This window comes from Hipposideros armiger, unplaced genomic scaffold, assembly GCF_001890085.2.
Source record: "Hipposideros armiger isolate ML-2016 unplaced genomic scaffold, ASM189008v1 scaffold_494, whole genome shotgun sequence".
Taxonomy (NCBI): Eukaryota; Metazoa; Chordata; class Mammalia; order Chiroptera; family Hipposideridae; genus Hipposideros; species Hipposideros armiger.
Window position 1 is genome coordinate 929508 of NW_017731844.1, and position 17453 is coordinate 946960.

A 17453-nucleotide genomic window follows, 5' to 3' on the forward strand; every position below is an offset into this window, starting at 1 on the left:
ACCCACCCAGCCCCATAGTCTACCCTCCCACAGCCTTGCGAACCTCCCCAAGTCCAGCCACCCACCCATCCCAGTCCCTCAACTCAGCCTCCCTGGGGTATCTGACCGCGGCCTCAGGCTCCATCATGGGCCGCTCAGGTGCTGGGGCCTCGAGGATTCCTGCCGCTTCTCTTCTAACCCGCCTGCTTGCGCTGGCTTTCCCACATGAGCCCCAGCCAGTCCCTCCCCTGACCTTGCCCTGACCTTGCCTACATGTCCAAGGTCCCTGGGGACACTCTCCCCGTAGGTCCAGCCCACCGGCACTGCACATGCTCTGGGCTCCAAACTGAAGTCTCATCCTCACCCTAATGTTCATGTGGATGAAGGGGGGGCAGAACGGTGTCCCCCAAGACGTCCGTCCTGATTCCCAAGTCTGTGACCACATGACCTCACAGGGCAAAGGGGCCTTTACAGGAGTGATTGAGTCGAGGATCTTGAGATGGGGGATGAGCCAGGTGGGTCTATGTCATCACAGGGTCCCTACGAGAGGGAGGCCAGAGGGGGAGAGTCTGGGATATGAGAAGGTTCTGAGCTGCTGGCTTTGAGGACAGAGGAGGGGCCACAAGCCAGGGCCACGGGCCCCTGTGGCAGCTGCAGAAGGCCGGACGTGAGTCTCCCCTGGAGCCCTCAGCAGGCGCCAGCCCCGCGACCCTGAGTTTGGCCCAGTGAGGTTGATTTCGGACTTCTGGCCTCCAAAACATAAGAGAATGACTTGGCGTTGTTTTAAGCCACCTGCTTTGCTGTCGTTGGTTATGGCCGCCACAGGACACTGATGTAGGATGTAGGCAGCTGTTTCCCCTGACTCATGGCAGAGCCCGGTCCTTATTCTAGGAGGAGCAGCTGGAGAACAGTAACACTGCCTTCTCCTCACCTCCCTGCCCAGGACCTGTTGTCTTAATGCCAGGATCCAAGTTCAGGCCCGTGCCCCCAACTGGAGAACCCCTCCCCCAGACCACTGGTCACATGGCAGGAGAGTGACCCCTCCAAATTTTCCTCTTAAGGCCTCCAGCTGGTTAGACGAGGCCCACCCACGCTATGGAGCAAGATGTGCTTTACTCCAAGTCTACTGACTGAGAATGTTAATCACGTCTAAAGATTACCCTCACAGAAACATCCAGAATAATGTTTGAGCAAATATCTGGGAACCACGACCTGGCCAAGTTGACCCCAGGTTATCCCTCACACCGTGCTGTGGCAGATAGGCCTCCCCTGGTCTCCTCGTGACACCGCCATCCTCCACCGTCTCCCCCTACAGTCAGCAGGGTTACTAAGAGCAGGGCAGCCTCTGTCTTGTACGCCTGAGCCAGTCACCGAGCAGGGCTCAGAAAATGCAGGGTACAGATCCCCAGGGCAGCTCTGCCTGTCTCTGTGCTGACCGTCCAGCCCCACTGCACACAGACAGCCCGGGCACAGCTGCCCTTGGGAGCCCTGTGCACCTCAGCCGTACTGAACCCCAACACCCCCCGAGTTCGTGCACCAAATCCATTAAGGGCAGACACCTCCCCTCACCATCGTGGTGCGTGGACCCACTGAGCCTCAGCACCCCCACCCCAGGCTTCAGGCTTGTCCCAGGAGCTGGCCTCTTGGGGCCCATAGGAGGGGTTCCATACATGCAGATTCCCATCGTTCTGTGGGTGCCCAGCTTGTCTCCCCAGTGAATTGAGGACTTGTCCTCCAACAAAAGCCCAGCCAAGTGCACTCTTGCAGCAGGCACACCCCCTGACCGGGTGACCCCTGTCATCCCTCCAACCCTCTTACCACTCTCCCTGCCTGCCCGCTCCTACCCCAGGCTCCTCTCCTTCCCGGGAGCTCACCCTCTCAATCCTGCCTCAGGCTCTTTGCACATGCTGTCCCCCAAGCCTAAAAGGCTCCCCCACCCCCACCCCCACTCCCGCCAGTGTTCCTGGGCTGGCTCAGGTTCACCCTTCAGGAGGGCGTGCAGTAGTCTTCACTCTACAACAGTGGCCCCAGCCGTCCCCTCCGCACACGCCACAGCCTGTGACTAGATCCTTTATGGGCTAATGACTTGGCTCAGGTCTAGTTGCCCCAAGAAGGCAGCTCTGCATCTGACATGTTTACCCCCAGCATGCAGCCCTCAGGGGATGGCACTCTGTGTACAATGAGTTTTGTTAAAGAATGACGAGGGAGGTCCCCAACCAAGTTTGGAGGTGGCGTGTGTGGGGGGGGACATCGTGTCAGCACACAGTCATTCCACGTGGGGTGCTGAGGCAGGTCTTAGACCTGTGGGCTCCTGGGGCCCCAAAGCCCCCATGTGTCTGCCAGGCCCCTGCCCCACCTCCCAAGAGCAGCCTTGATGGAGGAAGGCCAGGGGCTCCGGGCTCAGCCCTCGGCGCTGGAATGCCTACTCCAAAGGACTTGTGAGCCACTGGGACCCTGGTCTCCTTTTCACCTGTGCCTGGACTGGGGCCTGAGGTACTTTTGTGTTCTCACAGCCTTTTGGCTTTGTCTCCATCTCAGAATCTGGGATTCTGAGGAGCTCAGCACGATCTGAGTGTGTGTGTGTGTGTGTGTGTGTGTGTGTGTGTGTGTGTATGTTGGGGTGGCAACTCTCCTCTGGGCTCACCCAGAGGCCAGACACCCACCCAGCCCCTGTGCCCAGGCACTCTTCTCCCTGTTCCTTCTACCTGTGCCCGGGCACCCCCTTCACTTGCCCTGACTGTGCCAGCCACGCACAGCCCTAGCCCTTCCCCTTCCAGCTCAGTTCTTGGTCCAAAGGCAGCTGACCGAGCCTAATTCCCTCACATGGCTTCCTGGGCAGCCCATGCAGAACTAATGGCCTGTGCCTGTTGCACCCCCACTTCCTCCTCGGTCTGAGGGCCTGAGAGTGGGGTGACTCAGGCCCAAGAGGAGGGCAGAGCAGGGAGGACAACCCCACAGGCGTGACTCAGCATCCGAGCTGCTCCCCCACCCACCGCCTGAGAGGACAGGAGAAGCCACTTCCTGCCTAGCCAGGAGCAGCCCCCGCCCCAGGTCAGCCTGTGCCGCTCAGCCCCAGGGCTGCCACCGGGCCTGCCCGCAGAAGGAAGTGGCCAGCGCCCTTCCTTCCTGGCTTTGCACTGGGGGCTGCCCGGGGGCTGCCTAGGCCTCACAGCCTCCAGGCGAGACCCAGGCGGCAGAGAAGAGATCACCTGCCAGTTAGGACCCCATCCGTCCTCCCTCTGTAACTGAGGGGGTGGGCGTGAGAACCGTGCCCTGCTGCAGCCCTCAGTGCTGCGTCTGCAGGGCTCCTGGTGTTGAGTGTGGTGGTAGTTTGCCCGTTGTGTGAGTCTGCCACAAAGTATTAATCTCTCTACAGCCTTGGGAACAAAGCTTTGAGGCACTTTCCACTTGGGGTTTTAGTCAGTCGCCGGTGCTGCGAGCACATTCTGTACTTGACATGGTGACCGGGTGTGTTCTGTTGGACGTGTGCCTAGGAGCGGTGCTGCTGGCCGGCTGAGGGCCGAGGACAGCTCGGGACCAGCTTCCGTGGGCAGGACCACTCAGGTCTGCAAAGCGCTGGCACCAACGTGCCATCCTGCCAGCTGAACATTCAGTAGCTACCTGTCCCAGTACTGCTGGAGTTTTCCCGCAATTCCAGTTAGCGTCCTGGTCAGTGTGTAGGATATGACCTGGGTTCTAATATGCATTTTCCTGATGATCGGTGAAGATAAGCACCTTTCACACATTTATCAGACATTTGGATGTCCTTTCTCTGTGTGGGAAGTGTCTGTCAAATCGTTTGCCCTTTTTTGGGGGGGGGGGTTGTCTACCTTTATATATTTCAGATGCAAGTCACTTGTCAGATACACATCATGAAAATATGTTTTCTCTCTCTGTGGCTTGCCTTTTCACTCTTAGGGTATACTTTGAGGAACAGACGTTATTAGTATTAATATAATCTAATTTATCACTAAAAGAGATGGGTGCTTCTTTATTTTTAAGAACAGTTTTATGTATATAGAGAAGGTGGCACATGGTACAGTTTCCAAAAACCCACCCCTCACGCATCCAGGGTCTCCTGTTATCACATCTTTCATTGCTGGGGAGCATCGGTTCTAACTGAGGAGTGGTATTGAGAGTGTTACCAGCCCAAGTGCATACTTTGCATGAAGGTTCACTCTGTGTTGCACCTTGTGTGGGCTTGGAGGCGTCTGCAATGTCCTGCACCCACCATGACAGTGTCACACGGAGTAGTCCCACCACCCAAAGAACTCTCTGAGCTCCATGTGTTCATCTCTCCCCACCCCCAACCTCTGACAACCACTGATCTTGACTGTCTCCTAGTTCTGCCTTTTCCCCAAGGTCCTAGCGTTGAGATCCCACAACATGTGGCCTTTTCAGACTAACTTCTTTTACTCAGTCACATGCATTTACGCTTCCTCCATGTCCTCTCTGGCTTGAGAGCTCATTTCTCCTTATCACTGAATACGATTCCACGGTCTGGACGTCCCAGTCTATCCATCACCGATGGAAGCGCATCCTGGTTGCTTCCAGATCTGGCCATTTGAATAAAGCTGTTATAAAGCTCTGTGTGCGGGGTTTTTCTGAGGACGTTAACTTTTCAACTTATTTAGGTAAATACAAAGGACTATGATTGATGGATCGCATGGTGAGAGTGTTTGGTTTTGTAAGGAGTCGCCACCCTGTCCTCCAAAGTGGTCCCCGTCCCCCACCCCAGCCGCGGTGGGAGTTCCTGCAGCTCCATGTCCTCCCAGCTCGGCGTTGTCAGGGCTCCGGGTTGAGGCCGGTCCCGTGGGTGTGCGGTGCTCCCTCGCTGTTATTTTAACGCACAATCCCTGTATGACATGAGTGCCTCTTCATATGCTCCTTTTCCCTCTGTACTTCTTTGGAGACGTGTCCCTTCAGTTCTTAATTGGGTTGTTCATTTCCTTATTGTTGGTTCTAACACATATTTATCAAATATGTGTTTTCCAGTCTGTGGCTTGTCTTTTCATTCTCTTAACAGTGTCTTTCAGTCTTTCTATTTTTTATTTTTTACAAGTTTGGCATTTTTTTTTATCTGTTCCCTGTTTAAACAAGTCTTTCTTGGTTCCAGGGTCACAAAGATAGTCGCCTTTCTCTCTTCTCCCCTGAAGGGTGCACCATCAACGTTTCTCTCTCTCATCCACCTGGACTTGAGAACGGTGTACGGTGTGAGGGAGGTTTCAGACGCTTCCATCCAACGGTCTCCCCGACGGAACGACAGCGGCCCGGCTGCGCGTCTGCGCGAGACTCTCCTTATGTTCTGCCATTATCCTTACTTCAGCACCACGCTGCCTCGAGTGCTGGACTTTTACAGGAGCCATTCTCTCTTAAACTCACCCCGCATGTCACCTCAAGGTCAAACTGATAAATCCAGTGGTCAAGGCCAAGTCCCATCGCCCACCTGCTCCCGCGTGGCATCTGTCACATGGCCACCCCTTCCTAGAGCTGTTCTTCACGGGCCTCCAGGCTCTCCTGTCCTGGGCTCTCCTGTCCCCAGCAGCTCCTGTCTCCTTTGCTGCCCTGCTTGGATCCATTAACCTCTTACGCTTGGGAGGCCCCAGGGGCCCCTTTATCTCTGTCCCAGTCAGCCCTTGATTGCATCCAGTCTCATTATTTACAAACTGCTGACTATCGATGACCCTCAGGCATCTATCTCAGCTTGGACCTCTCCCCTCAACTCCTAACTCCAACAGCAGCTGGCACTCAACAGGCACTGTATGTCCCCTGGATATCACCTCAGTGGGACACATCCAAAGCTGAGCCCCCGGCCTTCCTCCCAGGCCGCTCCTCAGTCAGTAACGTGCCATCCTTGTGGCTATTTGGGACAGGCCCCCTAGTCAGTGCTGAGCCCTCCATCGCACACCGTCTGTCCCATCCACTGGGAAATCCTGCTGGCCCTGCCTCAGAAGTGTGTCCCGGGGCTGACTCGTCTCCTCGGCCACGGCTGTCCAGCCACCACGGCCTCTCAGCCGGGCTCCCTCCCACCCTCAGCAGGGCGGCCGGAGTGATGCTGACGGAGTCCTGCAGCTCGCCCCTCTCAGAGACAAACCAGGGTCCTTCCTGGGGCTCCTCTCTGACCGCTGACCTCGTGTCTTCCTCCGCTTGTCTGTGCTCCGCTCAGCTGACTGTCCCCCACAAGGGGGGGGGGCTCTGAGTTTGAGTTCGTTGACCTTTCCCCTCCTTAGAGTCTGCTCACAGGAGGCGTCTCCCATTGCAACAGTCTCTTCCTGTCACTCCCTGCACCCCCCTGCCCCTGTTCACCCCGAGTTCTTGTCTCCGTCTAACTTCCTCTGTCAGCTGCCGTGTGACTTCTGTCTCAGGGCCTAGAGTGTGAGTTCCACGAGAGAGGAATTCCTGTGTGGCTCCCGTGAGTCTCAGAGCACATGATGGGTGCTGAGTGGGAGGGGTAAACGGATGCTTGGGGTCGCAGACAGACTGAACCACCAGGCGTCCGAGCGGAGGTCAAGGACAGTGGCCTCTAGCCCCCTCATCCCAGACTCATGGGGCAGCTCCTCCCTACTGGGCCTTGGTCCTCCCATCTGGAGTCCCCAGACCCTGGCCCACACCCACTTGGGGCCAGAGACCAGGAGCCATGTTCTGAGCCCCGGCCCTGCCCTGCTGATTTGGGAGCCCTGTTCCCTCCAGGCCTGCCTTTGGAAGCGTCCAGGCCCTGCAGTTCTGTGCTGGGCCCACTGCCTTTGCTGGGGGGAGGAGGGGTACCCCACATCTGGCAGAGTGCTGTGGACAGGGCCCTCTGGGACCCTCACATCGACCACACATGGGCGGACTCTGATGGGCCCCTTTGGCCTGTGAAAGAGCAGAGACCCCTGAAGTACCTTCCGAAGCCACAGGGTTTCTTGGGGAACAGGGGGCCCAGGCCAGAGCGGCTGCCTGTGAAGGGAACACGAGCTCTGCAGAGTGCTGGGTAGGACAGGCCGGGCCCAGCCTCTGCAGTCAAGTCCCGTGGAGCTGCCCACCAAGGGGCTCCTGGGCCCGTGGGGCAGTGCCTCCGGGACCCCGAGCATCCGTTTGTCCCTCCCACACTTAACTGTGGAGCACCATGTCCCGAGAACGGCCCTGGGTGCCGGGAAAATCGTGGGACAGCACGAAGAGGAGGTCTCTACTCTGTACTGAGTGGACTGGCAGGGGGTCTCTGCAGGGGGGCAGGGCCTGTCCAACCTTTGGGCCACCAGAGGGTCCCTTCTCAGCCACTGTGCTCGGGGGAAGGCCCAAGGATCTCTGCCCGGCCTGCACCAGCCCTGACACATGCGACAGGCTGCGTCTGGCCCCGACTGTCCACAGCCTCCGTGGAGCCTGCCTGCCTCCAAGCGCCTCTGTGACAGCAGACACTTGCTAGCACACTCGCCACTTAATTCTCTTCTTGATGTGGACCCTCCTTACAACGCCTGTCCAGATGCCTTTCTCCTTAAGGTTAACCCCTGCCCCTCCTCTGGCTGGGACTGGGGACCGGGGATGGAGATGTCCCTCTCCTCAGACAGCAGAACTCCTCTGCTCCTGACCCCAAGTGGAGCAGGAAGGAGTGGGTGGTGAGGCCCTGGAGGGAAGGGGTCACTGCGGCCTCAGTAGGGCCGAGCCCTGGAGGGAGCGAAGGGTTCACACTCCCAGGCCCTCCTGGGTGGCTGGACTGGGAAGCCTCGCTCCTTATTTGATTCCACGCCCAGCAGGCTTTGAGTTGGGACCTGGAGGTGACGTTGGGGGTCCCAGAGGAAGTCGGGCTCAGGGAGGGGCGGCAGGGTCAGGCCAGGTGCTGCTGGGGGGAGGTGGAAACGGGTGAAGGGGCAGGTTGCAGACCCCTGGAGAGGGAGGATGAAGGTGGCCGGAGCTTCCAGACGGGGGCCTGGCGATGTCCCTGGCGAGGGAACAGCGGGAAGCGAGGAGCAGCTGGAGGAGCAGTCGAGGCGATGGGGCCGAGCAGGGCGCCCTGCTCTGGGAGAGGAGAGGGGGCGCTGCGGGGCCGGTCGGTGCACAGCCCTGGGTCTGGGGCGGGAAGGTGCCGAAGCTCCGGGGGCTTGCCTGCCTAGAGGGGTGGGGTGTGGGGGGCGGCCAGGCCCGGGACCCTTCGGCTCCGGCCGGTGGCAGCCCGCGCCTGCCAGAAACACGCAAAGCCCACGCCGGGTCCCAGCAACTCTCGGGGCCGGGGGCGTGTGCCTGCGCGGGCGGGGCGGCGAGCGCGCCCCCGGACGCCGAGCGCGGCCCCGAGCGGGGCGCGTCTGCAGCTGACCCGGCGGCGATCGCCCCGCCCAGGCCCCGCCCCGCCCAGGCCCCGCCCCCGCGCACGCCGGCGCGGCCCACGTGACCAGCCCGGGTGCAAACAAGCCCGTCAGCTGACCCGGCCCGACTGCGCCGTCATCCAGGCTATAAGCGCGCGACCTCCCGGGCGCTCAGCTCCGACCCGGCCGCCGCCGCCATGCAGCCCCCCAGCCTGCTGCTGCTCGCCCTCGGCCTGCTGGCGGCGTCCGCCGCCGCGCTGGTCAGGTGAGATCCGCGGGTCCGGACTGGTGCTCGGGGCGCCCCCGTGACCTCCGCGCTCCCTGCGCCCCCCACGTCCCCTCCGTTCGCCCCACACCCCCTGCGCGCTCCGCGTGCCCCCGGACTCCTCGGGTGACCCCCGTGCGCCCCCGCCCTCCCGCCCAGAGCTGGCATCCCGCTGCGGTGCCCCGCGCGGCCTCCTGCAGGACCCACCCTCGGGCGAGGCCGGGGAGCTCTGCAGGTGCAGGGTTCACTCGCCAAGTGCCCCCGCCAGCCGGGCGACCGCCCCCCCTACCTCCTTGTGGGGTCAGGAGGGAGGGTGGCTGTAGCTCCGGGCCTCTGTCCAGCCTCCCAGGACAGGTGGGTTGGGGTGCCTATTCTGAGGGTTCCCGTGTAGAAGTCGGGAGACGCAGGCATTGGCCCCGGAGGTCCCTGAACCTGGGCAAGTCTTCTTCCCACTTGGAGCCCCCCTTGGCTAAACTGGGCTTGCCCCGGCCTGTCCCGTGGGGTCTTCCCACGGCCCATGCGCTGAGAGACCCTTGCGAGGACCCTCGGAGGCCCAAGAGACAGGAGGGAGTTAGCCTGAGAAGAGGGCCCGGTGAGTGGCCCAGCTGGCTCCCTAGGAGGGGGCGCCTCACCCTCGGCTGGGGCTCTGGCCCCGTGAGGACCACGCCTCCCTCAGGCGTAGGGGCCTGCACCTCTGTGCCAGGTGAGGTCACCGGCTGCCAGGCCTGGACCAGAGCTGTGCCACGCTGTGCCAGCCAGGCTGAGGAGGGGCCCCTCGGCCCCCACTCTCCGACCCTTGCGAGGCTGCCTGCTCTTCCAGCAGGGGGAGGGGGGCTGTGGGGACCCTCTGCTGCTCCTGCCCGCACCCTTTCCCCCGTCTTTGTATCAGGCCTAGGCAGGCATTCTTCCGTCTCTGCTGTGGGCAGATGGGTGAGGTCATAAGGGCTGTAGGGCTGGCTGCGGGCCAAGTGGGGTGAGCCTTGCCAAAGGGCTGCCCTGCGTGGGCTTCTCTGTGGGCCGCGACTTGGGGGTGAGTAGCCCCAATTGGGATAGTTGTGGGGGAGCAGCTGCAGGCCTGAGCCTGCCCCAACCCCACTCACAGACCTCCCCCGAGGGATGGAGAGCAGTGGGGGCCGGAGCCTGGGGCTTTTGGGCGGGGCAGGTGAGCCACAGCCCCTCACGCCTGCCCAGGTCTTTGGGACTGATGGCCTCAGTTTCCTTGGTTGCTGGAGGTCCTGTCCCGCTGCCCCCCAGGCAAGAGCCTCAGGCCCTTCCAGCCTACCACCTCTTAGGCAAGAGCCCCATCTTCCTGGAGCACGCCCTTGGCATGTCAGGAATAGCCAGCCGTGACCTTGAACAACTCCCAGATCCCCAGGCTGGGAAGACATTTCATCCAAGTGGTTCACTTTGCTCAGGTGTGCTTTCCCGCCCTGCCTCCTGGACCATGGGAGCAGGACGCAAGCTCAGACCCAGGAGACCTGGGATCCGGGGGAGGGGCCCCTCCCACCCGCCCCCTGCTCGGTGGCAGAGCCCAGTGCACATCAGAACCAGGACACCTGACCTCAACCCCAGGTGCCCTCCTGTGGGGCAGACCGCCAAGGCCACCCCAACTGGGCGTGTGCACAGGGTGCAGGGGGTCCTGTGGGGGTGCTCCCAGCAGGGTGCCGCGGGGCATACATGGCACAAGGCATGGCACAAGGGAGCACAGACGCCCGGCTCTCCAGGTGCATGCAGTCCTTGCCCTCCCGGGTTCTGTGTCATGGTGAGGAGTGACAGAACATTAAATAACCGAGGTCACTGCACTGTGGGCTCGGGGTGATGGAAGGAAACAGGGTGACAGGGTAGTCAAGGACTTCTTAGAGCGGGGGCATTGGAGTCCCAGCTGATGCCAGGAGGTTGCCACCCCGGGGAGGTCAGGCAGGGGAGGTGGGGACCTTGTGAGATAAGGTCTGGGTGGAGAGCAGACGAGGCCAGAGGGCCAGGCCAGGTGAATGGGATGGCTCAGAGGTCTTCAGGCAGGGGTGACAGCTGACCACCGACGCCTAGCAGACCCCACTGTTAGGGCTTCAGCTTTGTTACAGAAGACACCAGAGTGGGGACAGGAGACGAGGGGGGGTCTCTCAGAGCCCCTGGTGGCCAAGGAGGGGGAGAGGCAGGTGCTCTCCGCCTCCAGCTCCCATGATTGGATATGGGAGCAGAGGGTCCAGGAGGGAGACGGAGGTGAGCCCCGCCCTAAGGCACCCCGACCCCTCTTTACAGAATCCCACTGCACAAGTTCAAGTCCATCCGCCGGACCATGTCGGAGGTGGGGGGCCCCGTGGAAGATCTGATCGCCAAGGGCCCCATTTCGAAATACGCCCAGGGGATGCCTGCTGTGACTGGAGGGCCCATCCCCGAGATGCTCAAGAACTATATGGACGTGAGTGTAGCGGGGTGTCGGCTTGGAGCGGGGGCCGGGCTGAGCGCAGCACTGCATTAGACAGGAGCTGGCCTTTAAGACAAGTTCTGGGGGAGCCGGCATGTATTTTGGTGAAAAACCCTTGTTCTCAGCAACCAGCACTTTTGAGCCTTTCACCTGTCCTGTGGGGGAGGAGCTTTCACTCAGCCACACCCTCTGCCAGGTTGAGGCGTCTCACCTGCTGTGGGGTTTGCACAGCCCCAGGCTCTCCTGTGCCGCCGAGAGGGCGGTTTGGGGTGGCCTTGGCACTTCCGTGACATCTCCTTATGTGTGCCACCATCGGCTCAGAACCGGGCAGGTGTCTCCTCCTTGAGGCCAGCCTGTGGGGAGTGGGGACTGCGCTCCCCTCTACAGATGAGGGCGCTGGGTCCAGGGGCTGCCAGCTGAGCCGGAGGCAGGCCTGCCCTGAGAGGCTGCAGGGTGGGGCGCTGGGGAGTCCTAGAGATTGGGTATCTGGGCCTGCCTGCTGGGGTGTAACTAACTGCCTCAGCGCTTGCGTCCCTACCCGCCCTGCTAGAAGACCTGGGACAACCTATGACCCAGCCTGTGCTATTGCTCCTTGAGTAGGAAATAGATGCAGAGGTGGAACGTTCTGGAAGCCACACAGCAAGCTGGGGCCAGGTCTGCCTACTCCCAGCTCTAGGGACATCCTGTCTGTGTGCCCTGGCCCTGAGACTTAGGCAGCCAGCCTCTCGCTGCCATCCAGCCCCTGGTCCACCTGGGGTTGGGCAGGTGGCTGTGCCCTCTGTCCTGCCTGGCTGGAGCCCTGGCCATGCCAGGAATCGAGCCTCACAGGCATGTGACCAGGGCCAACTGACCAGTTCCTGGTTCCCCCGGTGCCCACACACACAGCGATTTGCTGAGTCATCTCACCCTAATCTGGACACTTCTGTTGGGTCATGAGTCGGCAGCTGCTGGCACTCCCTGGAGCCAAGTGGCCAGAGAACAATGTCCCGGGGGAATTGACGCCAGAATCCTGTGGCGACCAGTGTCCCAAGGCCCCCTCCCCAGGGAAGGGGGTGCCCAGGCAGGCTGGGCCCAGAGGGCCCCGAGTTCAAGAATGCCCACAGCCTGTGGCCTGTGAGAGGGCCAAGGACGGGGCTTCCCTTCGAGGCTGAGAGGGGCACCTGCCCTCCCCACCCCCAGGCTGCCCCTGCCCCCCATGTGTACAGGTGGGGAACTGAGGCCCAGAGCAGTGAAGCCTCCTGGGCGCACCTTCTCCCCTCGGCCCCCAGACCCCTCCCCCTGGGAGCCGTGCAGGCCTGGCCCCATGGGGCAGGAGCAGGGCAGGAACTGAGGCCCCAGAGTCAGGCCCTGACTCGGCCCCCATCCTGGGGAGGCAGACTCTCCCCTCCCAGGGCCCCGGGGCCCTGCACCCCTGCACTCCTGCACCACAAAGGCCCTTCTTGCCCGAGGCTGAGGAAGCTGGCAGAACCCATCCTGACTCCCACTGGACCACTCGTTTCTTTCCAGTGGGCGTCTTCCCGGTCAGGCAGGGGTGGCGCTGTGCCTGGGGGTCTGGGGAGGGGCGGCCCCGGACCCTGGGGGCCCTGACCCTGACCTGGGCCACCTGAGGCCTGGCTCCCGGTACAGCCAGTGGACTTCTCTCGGGCCCAGTGAGAGGGGTGCCCCTCCCTGGCCCTGATGGACGCTGCCCCCGCCCCCAGGCCCAGTACTATGGGGAGATTGGCATCGGGACCCCCCCACAGTGCTTCACCGTCGTCTTTGACACTGGCTCCTCCAACCTGTGGGTCCCCTCGATCCACTGCAAGCTGCTGGACATCGCCTGCTGTAAGCCACACTGCGTCCTTCTGCCCCAGACGCCCCTCTCCCATGGGCTTGGGAGCAGGCAGGGAGGTTGGGGGCCCGGGGTGGGGGCACACAGCGCTTGTCTGCCCCCCACACACATGCACTCTCCCCACGTGCCTGGGGGCCTCGTCCGGTCCTGGGATGTGGCCGTGGGCTGGCCGCCAGGGAGGAGAGCAGCCGCAGACCTCCAGTGGCCCTGCCTTGGCAACTCGTGCAATGTGCTTGTCCCAGCTCTCGGCCACACCAGGCAGGCCCAGCCCCAGGGCACCCGCTTTCCCGGTGAACCTGTTCCTGCCAGCCTTGTTTCATCAGGCTGGGAACGTGGTGGCCAAGGATGGGGCGAGCCGTGGCCAGCCGCCTGCTGGGCTGAGACCAAGGCTGGGGGTAGCAGCCCGCTGTCCTGGGCCCACCCAGACCCTGGGAGGGCTCCTAGCGGCTGGGGGTCGGAGGCCGGCGGCTGCGCTGGGGCGCAGGCTGACGGGTTCCCTGGTCGTGCAGGGATTCACCACAAGTACAACAGCGGCAAGTCCAGCACGTATGTGAAGAATGGCACGTCCTTTGACATCCACTACGGCTCGGGCAGCCTCTCGGGGTACCTGAGCCAGGACACCGTGTCGGTGAGTGCCCCGGGGTCCATGCATGACAGGGCCAGAGGGCCGCCCAGGGCAGGGGTCATGGCTTGCTCCCTGGAGGGGCTGCTCATTCTAGAAGGCCAGTAGCAGTCAGCTGAGCAAGGTGGGGAGCTGAGAGAGAGCCTGCGTGCTTGGTGGTGACAAAACAGAGGAAGGGGCCGGGCACTTACCTGGACCGCCGCAGGCTTGGAAGGGGGACGTGGGGTGGGAGTTGCTGGCATGGCCGGGAGGCAGCGCCTGCACAGTTGCTGAGGCATGGGCACTCCGGCACAGGCCTGGGAACAGGACCTGGTGAGGGGCTGAGGGAGAGGCCTCCTGTCAGGCTCCCAGGTGAGGACACAATGGGAAGATGGGGTTTCATTCTGATGTGTTGGGTTTGAGGTGCTGGCTGGGGGCTTTGGGCCAGGTCTGGATGGGGACCCTGTAGCCAGGGAGGCTAAGGGAGGACACAAGTGTGCAGGAGTCCCTCTGGGGCACCTACCGATGACACCAGGATGGGGGGGGGGAGAACCAGGGGTGGCCGTCGGGGGCCCTGCCTGCACTAGAGGGTCTTTGGGACCCAGTGCAGGACATGCTCCCCCTAAGGAGAGGTCAGTGGGCTCTTGACGGTTCTGCCACCTCTGCGTGTCTGGGCATGGAGCTGCCTTGGTCTGGAGTTCTGGGGGGATGAGGAGCAAAGAGGAAGACGGGCCCGTCCCAGCCTCGGGGGGGGCAGGAAGGCAGCAGAGCCTCCCGCAAGGCCAGGGGCCTGGGGCCAGTTCCTGCTGATGTGCCCCTTGTCCAGGGTGGGTGGGCTCGGGCAGCCCCTGCGGTGGCTTGCACCTGTGCTGCTGGCATGTGGACCCGCGGGGACCTTCCCGCGACGCTTCAGCACCTTGCCGGGCACACTCCGGGGTCTCTCGGGCTGAAACAGGATGTTGCCCAACACGTTCCCCCCCTCCGGTGTCACCCCACACAGCCGTTTCTCCCCCACATCCTGCTCCTCTCTGCAGCCTTGGCTGGGTGGGGGAGGGGCAGCATGGCCTGAGTCTGCCTTGGGGTCAGGTCATGGGGTCCCATCTCTGGGGCCTGCGCCCAAGAGCTGAGCTGTTCCCGATGGGCATGGGCGTGGAGTGAGGGCTGGCCTGAGCCAGGGCTCCCCTCTGCTCCTGTCCACCACTTGTGAGTGTAGTCCTGACCCAGTATGGACCCCCGCAGCCCCGTCCCCAGGGTCGCCAGCCCTTTCTTCCGGCCCCCTGTCCGTCTTGAGTCCCGACTGCGAGATGATAGGCAGTGACTGAGCTGGGTTTCGTAGCTGTGCTCCCACATGCGGGGCCAGTGGGGTGTCCCGCCTGGGGCCTGGGGGTTGGGCCTGACGTCCGTGTGGCCCCCTGACCCCCGGCGCCCTGCAGGTGCCCTGTAACTCGGCTCTGTCGAGCCTGGGTGGCGTCAAGGTGGAGAGGCAGGTGTTCGGGGAGGCCACCAAGCAGCCGGGCATCACCTTCATCGCAGCCAAGTTTGACGGCATCCTGGGTATGGCCTACCCCCGCATCTCCGTCAACAACGTGCTGCCCGTCTTCGATAACCTGATGCAGCAGAAGCTGGTGGACAAGAACATCTTCTCCTTCTACCTGAACAGGTAGGCGGGGCGGGTGCAGTGCACCCCCACTCCTGGGCCCCCTCCTCCCAGCCCAGCCGAAACACAGCAGGGAGGGTTTGGGCTGCAGCCTCCCATGTCCACCTCCAAGCACAGGCCACAACCCCTGACCTCTGACCTCTGGCTGGAGGCAGGTACGATGGCCCTTTCCCAGAGGAGCCAGCGGCCCCCTAGAGGAGGCTGTATCTTGCCCGGGTCTCCCTGGGGGAGGCGCTTGGGCCGTGGGTCCAGGCCCCTGGTTGGCGGGCCTCGCTCCTGCGAGAACCAGAGCTGGGTCTGGTGATAGCCCAGAGGACACCGCCCTGATCTGGGACAGACACCCTGGAGGTGAGGGGGCCGGGGCTCCCCACGGCAGGTGGCCCGGTTAGGTCTGGAGAGCTGGGTGGTGGACAGAACAGGAAGGGCGGGCCTGGGGCGATGCTGTTTGGGAAGACGGTGGGCCGGCCCCGTGCCAGAGCACAAGGGTCAAACAGTAGGTGACCCGTGGCCGGGTGACCTTGGGAAGGCCTCACTCCTCCAGCCTCAGTCTCCTCTTCTGAGGACTGTGATGCAGGTGTGCTGAGGGGTGGGGGGTGGGCATGGGTGAGCCGGGCAGCCTGCTGGACCCACACGCCCTGTCTCCAGGGCCCACCACCTACACCACCCTTGGCCCTCGGGGTCTGACCCCCACTTCTGGCGGAATTCCAGCCCAGAGGCGGCCTCTTCCTCAGCCCTGGCTCTCGGCCTGCCCTCTGCCCCTTGTGTGGGTATCCACTCAGCAGGGCAAGCACCCCACTAGGTCCCGGGTCCCAGATGAACTGGGCAGGGTCGTTTTGCTGTCTGACCTTGGGCCTGGTTGGGGGCAGACGAGGTGAGGATGGCCCGGGAGGTTGCCAGGCCCGGGCTTGGGGACGGACAGCCCAGCGCTGACTCCCTGGTGATGGGCTCAGGTGGGAGGTGGAGGTAGGGGCGAGGGAGTGAGGGGGAGTGGGCTCGCAGGACAGGTTTGGTGGGACAGGGTGAGGGGGACTGGAGGCGTGACCTGGTTTCTGCGTGGGAGGTGGAGGCCGTGCTGGTGGTAGGACAGGGTTTACCTGGTGCGTCTGAGTGCAACGACCTGCCAGGAGCACCATGCTGAGCTCAAAAAATAAGTCAAGGTAAGAGACTAGAGTTGGGGAGAGGAGCCCGCCAGCTCAGGCGGAACAGAAAAGCTGAGAGCTGAAGAGGCAGCAAGTCATGGGTGGATTGGAGCATAGAAGCAGTAGGTGCAAAGGCCCCGGGGCAGGACCAAGCTGGCGCCTCTCTCAGGGTTGCCTGGCGCCCCCTCCTGGAAGCCCTTCGTGGTTTTCCCTCCAGGCAGACAGGGTTTTCCTCCTTGGACTCGAAGCATCCCCTTACGCGTCTGCCCACCCGCCTGACCCTGACTGTCCTCAGCTGGTGGGCCAGGAGCCCCTCAGGCACAAGCAGGATCCCTACCGCCAGGAATGGGGCTTGGCCTGCAGTCTACCCACGGTGTGGGATTGGAGCCCCTCCCCTGGGGGAGAAGGAAGTTCCGTTCTTTGTGTCCCTTCTAGATCCTTCCATGCCTGGGCCCAGGAAGGTCCCTGCTCTGGCAGGCCCTCCCAGATTACCCCAGCGACCCCTTACCTCAGACCTCCTGTCCCACCCAGCCCTCAGGCGGGGCATGCAGTGGGCAGGGACTTGACCCCCTTCCTCTCCTGCCAGGGACCCTAACGCGCAGCCGGGGGGTGAGCTGATGCTGGGCGGCACCGACTCCAAGTACTACAAGGGCTCGCTCGCCTACCTCAACGTCACACGGAAGGCCTACTGGCAGGTCCATATGGAGCAGTGAGTCCTGGGCTGTGCGGGGGGCGGGGGGGCAGCCCTTCCCCTGTGCCCAGCCGGCAGGCCCTGGGGCTCAGAGGGTGGTGGTGATGGGATGGGCCCGGCCCCGTGCCCCATCGGCCCTAGGCGCCTCTTGCCACCTCCCGGTGCCCTCTTCTCCACATGGCTACACGGGCGGCTATGAACCCGCTCGGTCCCTCAGCCCCTGGCGCCCGACCCTGCTCACGGCGAAATCCTGAGAAAGAAGAGGGGGACGCATCCCTCCGGGGCTGTGGCGGGCACGGTGGGGTCCAGGTGGCCCTGGGAGCTCACAGCCACCTCCCCTGCAGGGTGGATGTGGGCAACAGCCTGACCCTGTGCAAGGGGGGCTGTGAGGCCATCGTGGACACGGGTACCTCCCTCATTGTGGGCCCCGTGGAAGAGGTGCGCGAGCTGCAGAAAGCCATTGGGGCCGTGCCGCTGATCCAGGGAGAGGTGAGGGGGCCGGGTGGGAGGGGCAGGGGTGCCCAGGCTGTCCCCCCCGGAACTGATCAGGGAGAGGTGAGGGGGCCGGGCGGGAGGGGCAGGGGTGCCC

The 17453-nt window shown here is 62.8% G+C and overlaps 1 protein-coding gene across 1 annotated transcript in view; it reads left to right on the forward strand.

Annotated features, from left to right (window-relative positions):
- The first annotated feature begins 8321 nt into the window (after window positions 1-8321).
- The window catches only part of CTSD (cathepsin D), a 10462-nt gene continuing 1330 nt past the window's right edge, over window positions 8322-17453 (forward strand). The window contains exons 1-7 of the mRNA XM_019667375.1: window positions 8322-8520; window positions 10780-10939; window positions 12646-12769; window positions 13286-13404; window positions 14811-15037; window positions 16760-16882; window positions 17209-17393. Coding sequence (XP_019522920.1) covers window positions 8453-8520; window positions 10780-10939; window positions 12646-12769; window positions 13286-13404; window positions 14811-15037; window positions 16760-16882; window positions 17209-17393 — 1006 coding nt within the window. The 5' untranslated portion in view covers window positions 8322-8452. The remainder of the gene's footprint in view (window positions 8521-10779; window positions 10940-12645; window positions 12770-13285; window positions 13405-14810; window positions 15038-16759; window positions 16883-17208; window positions 17394-17453) is intronic.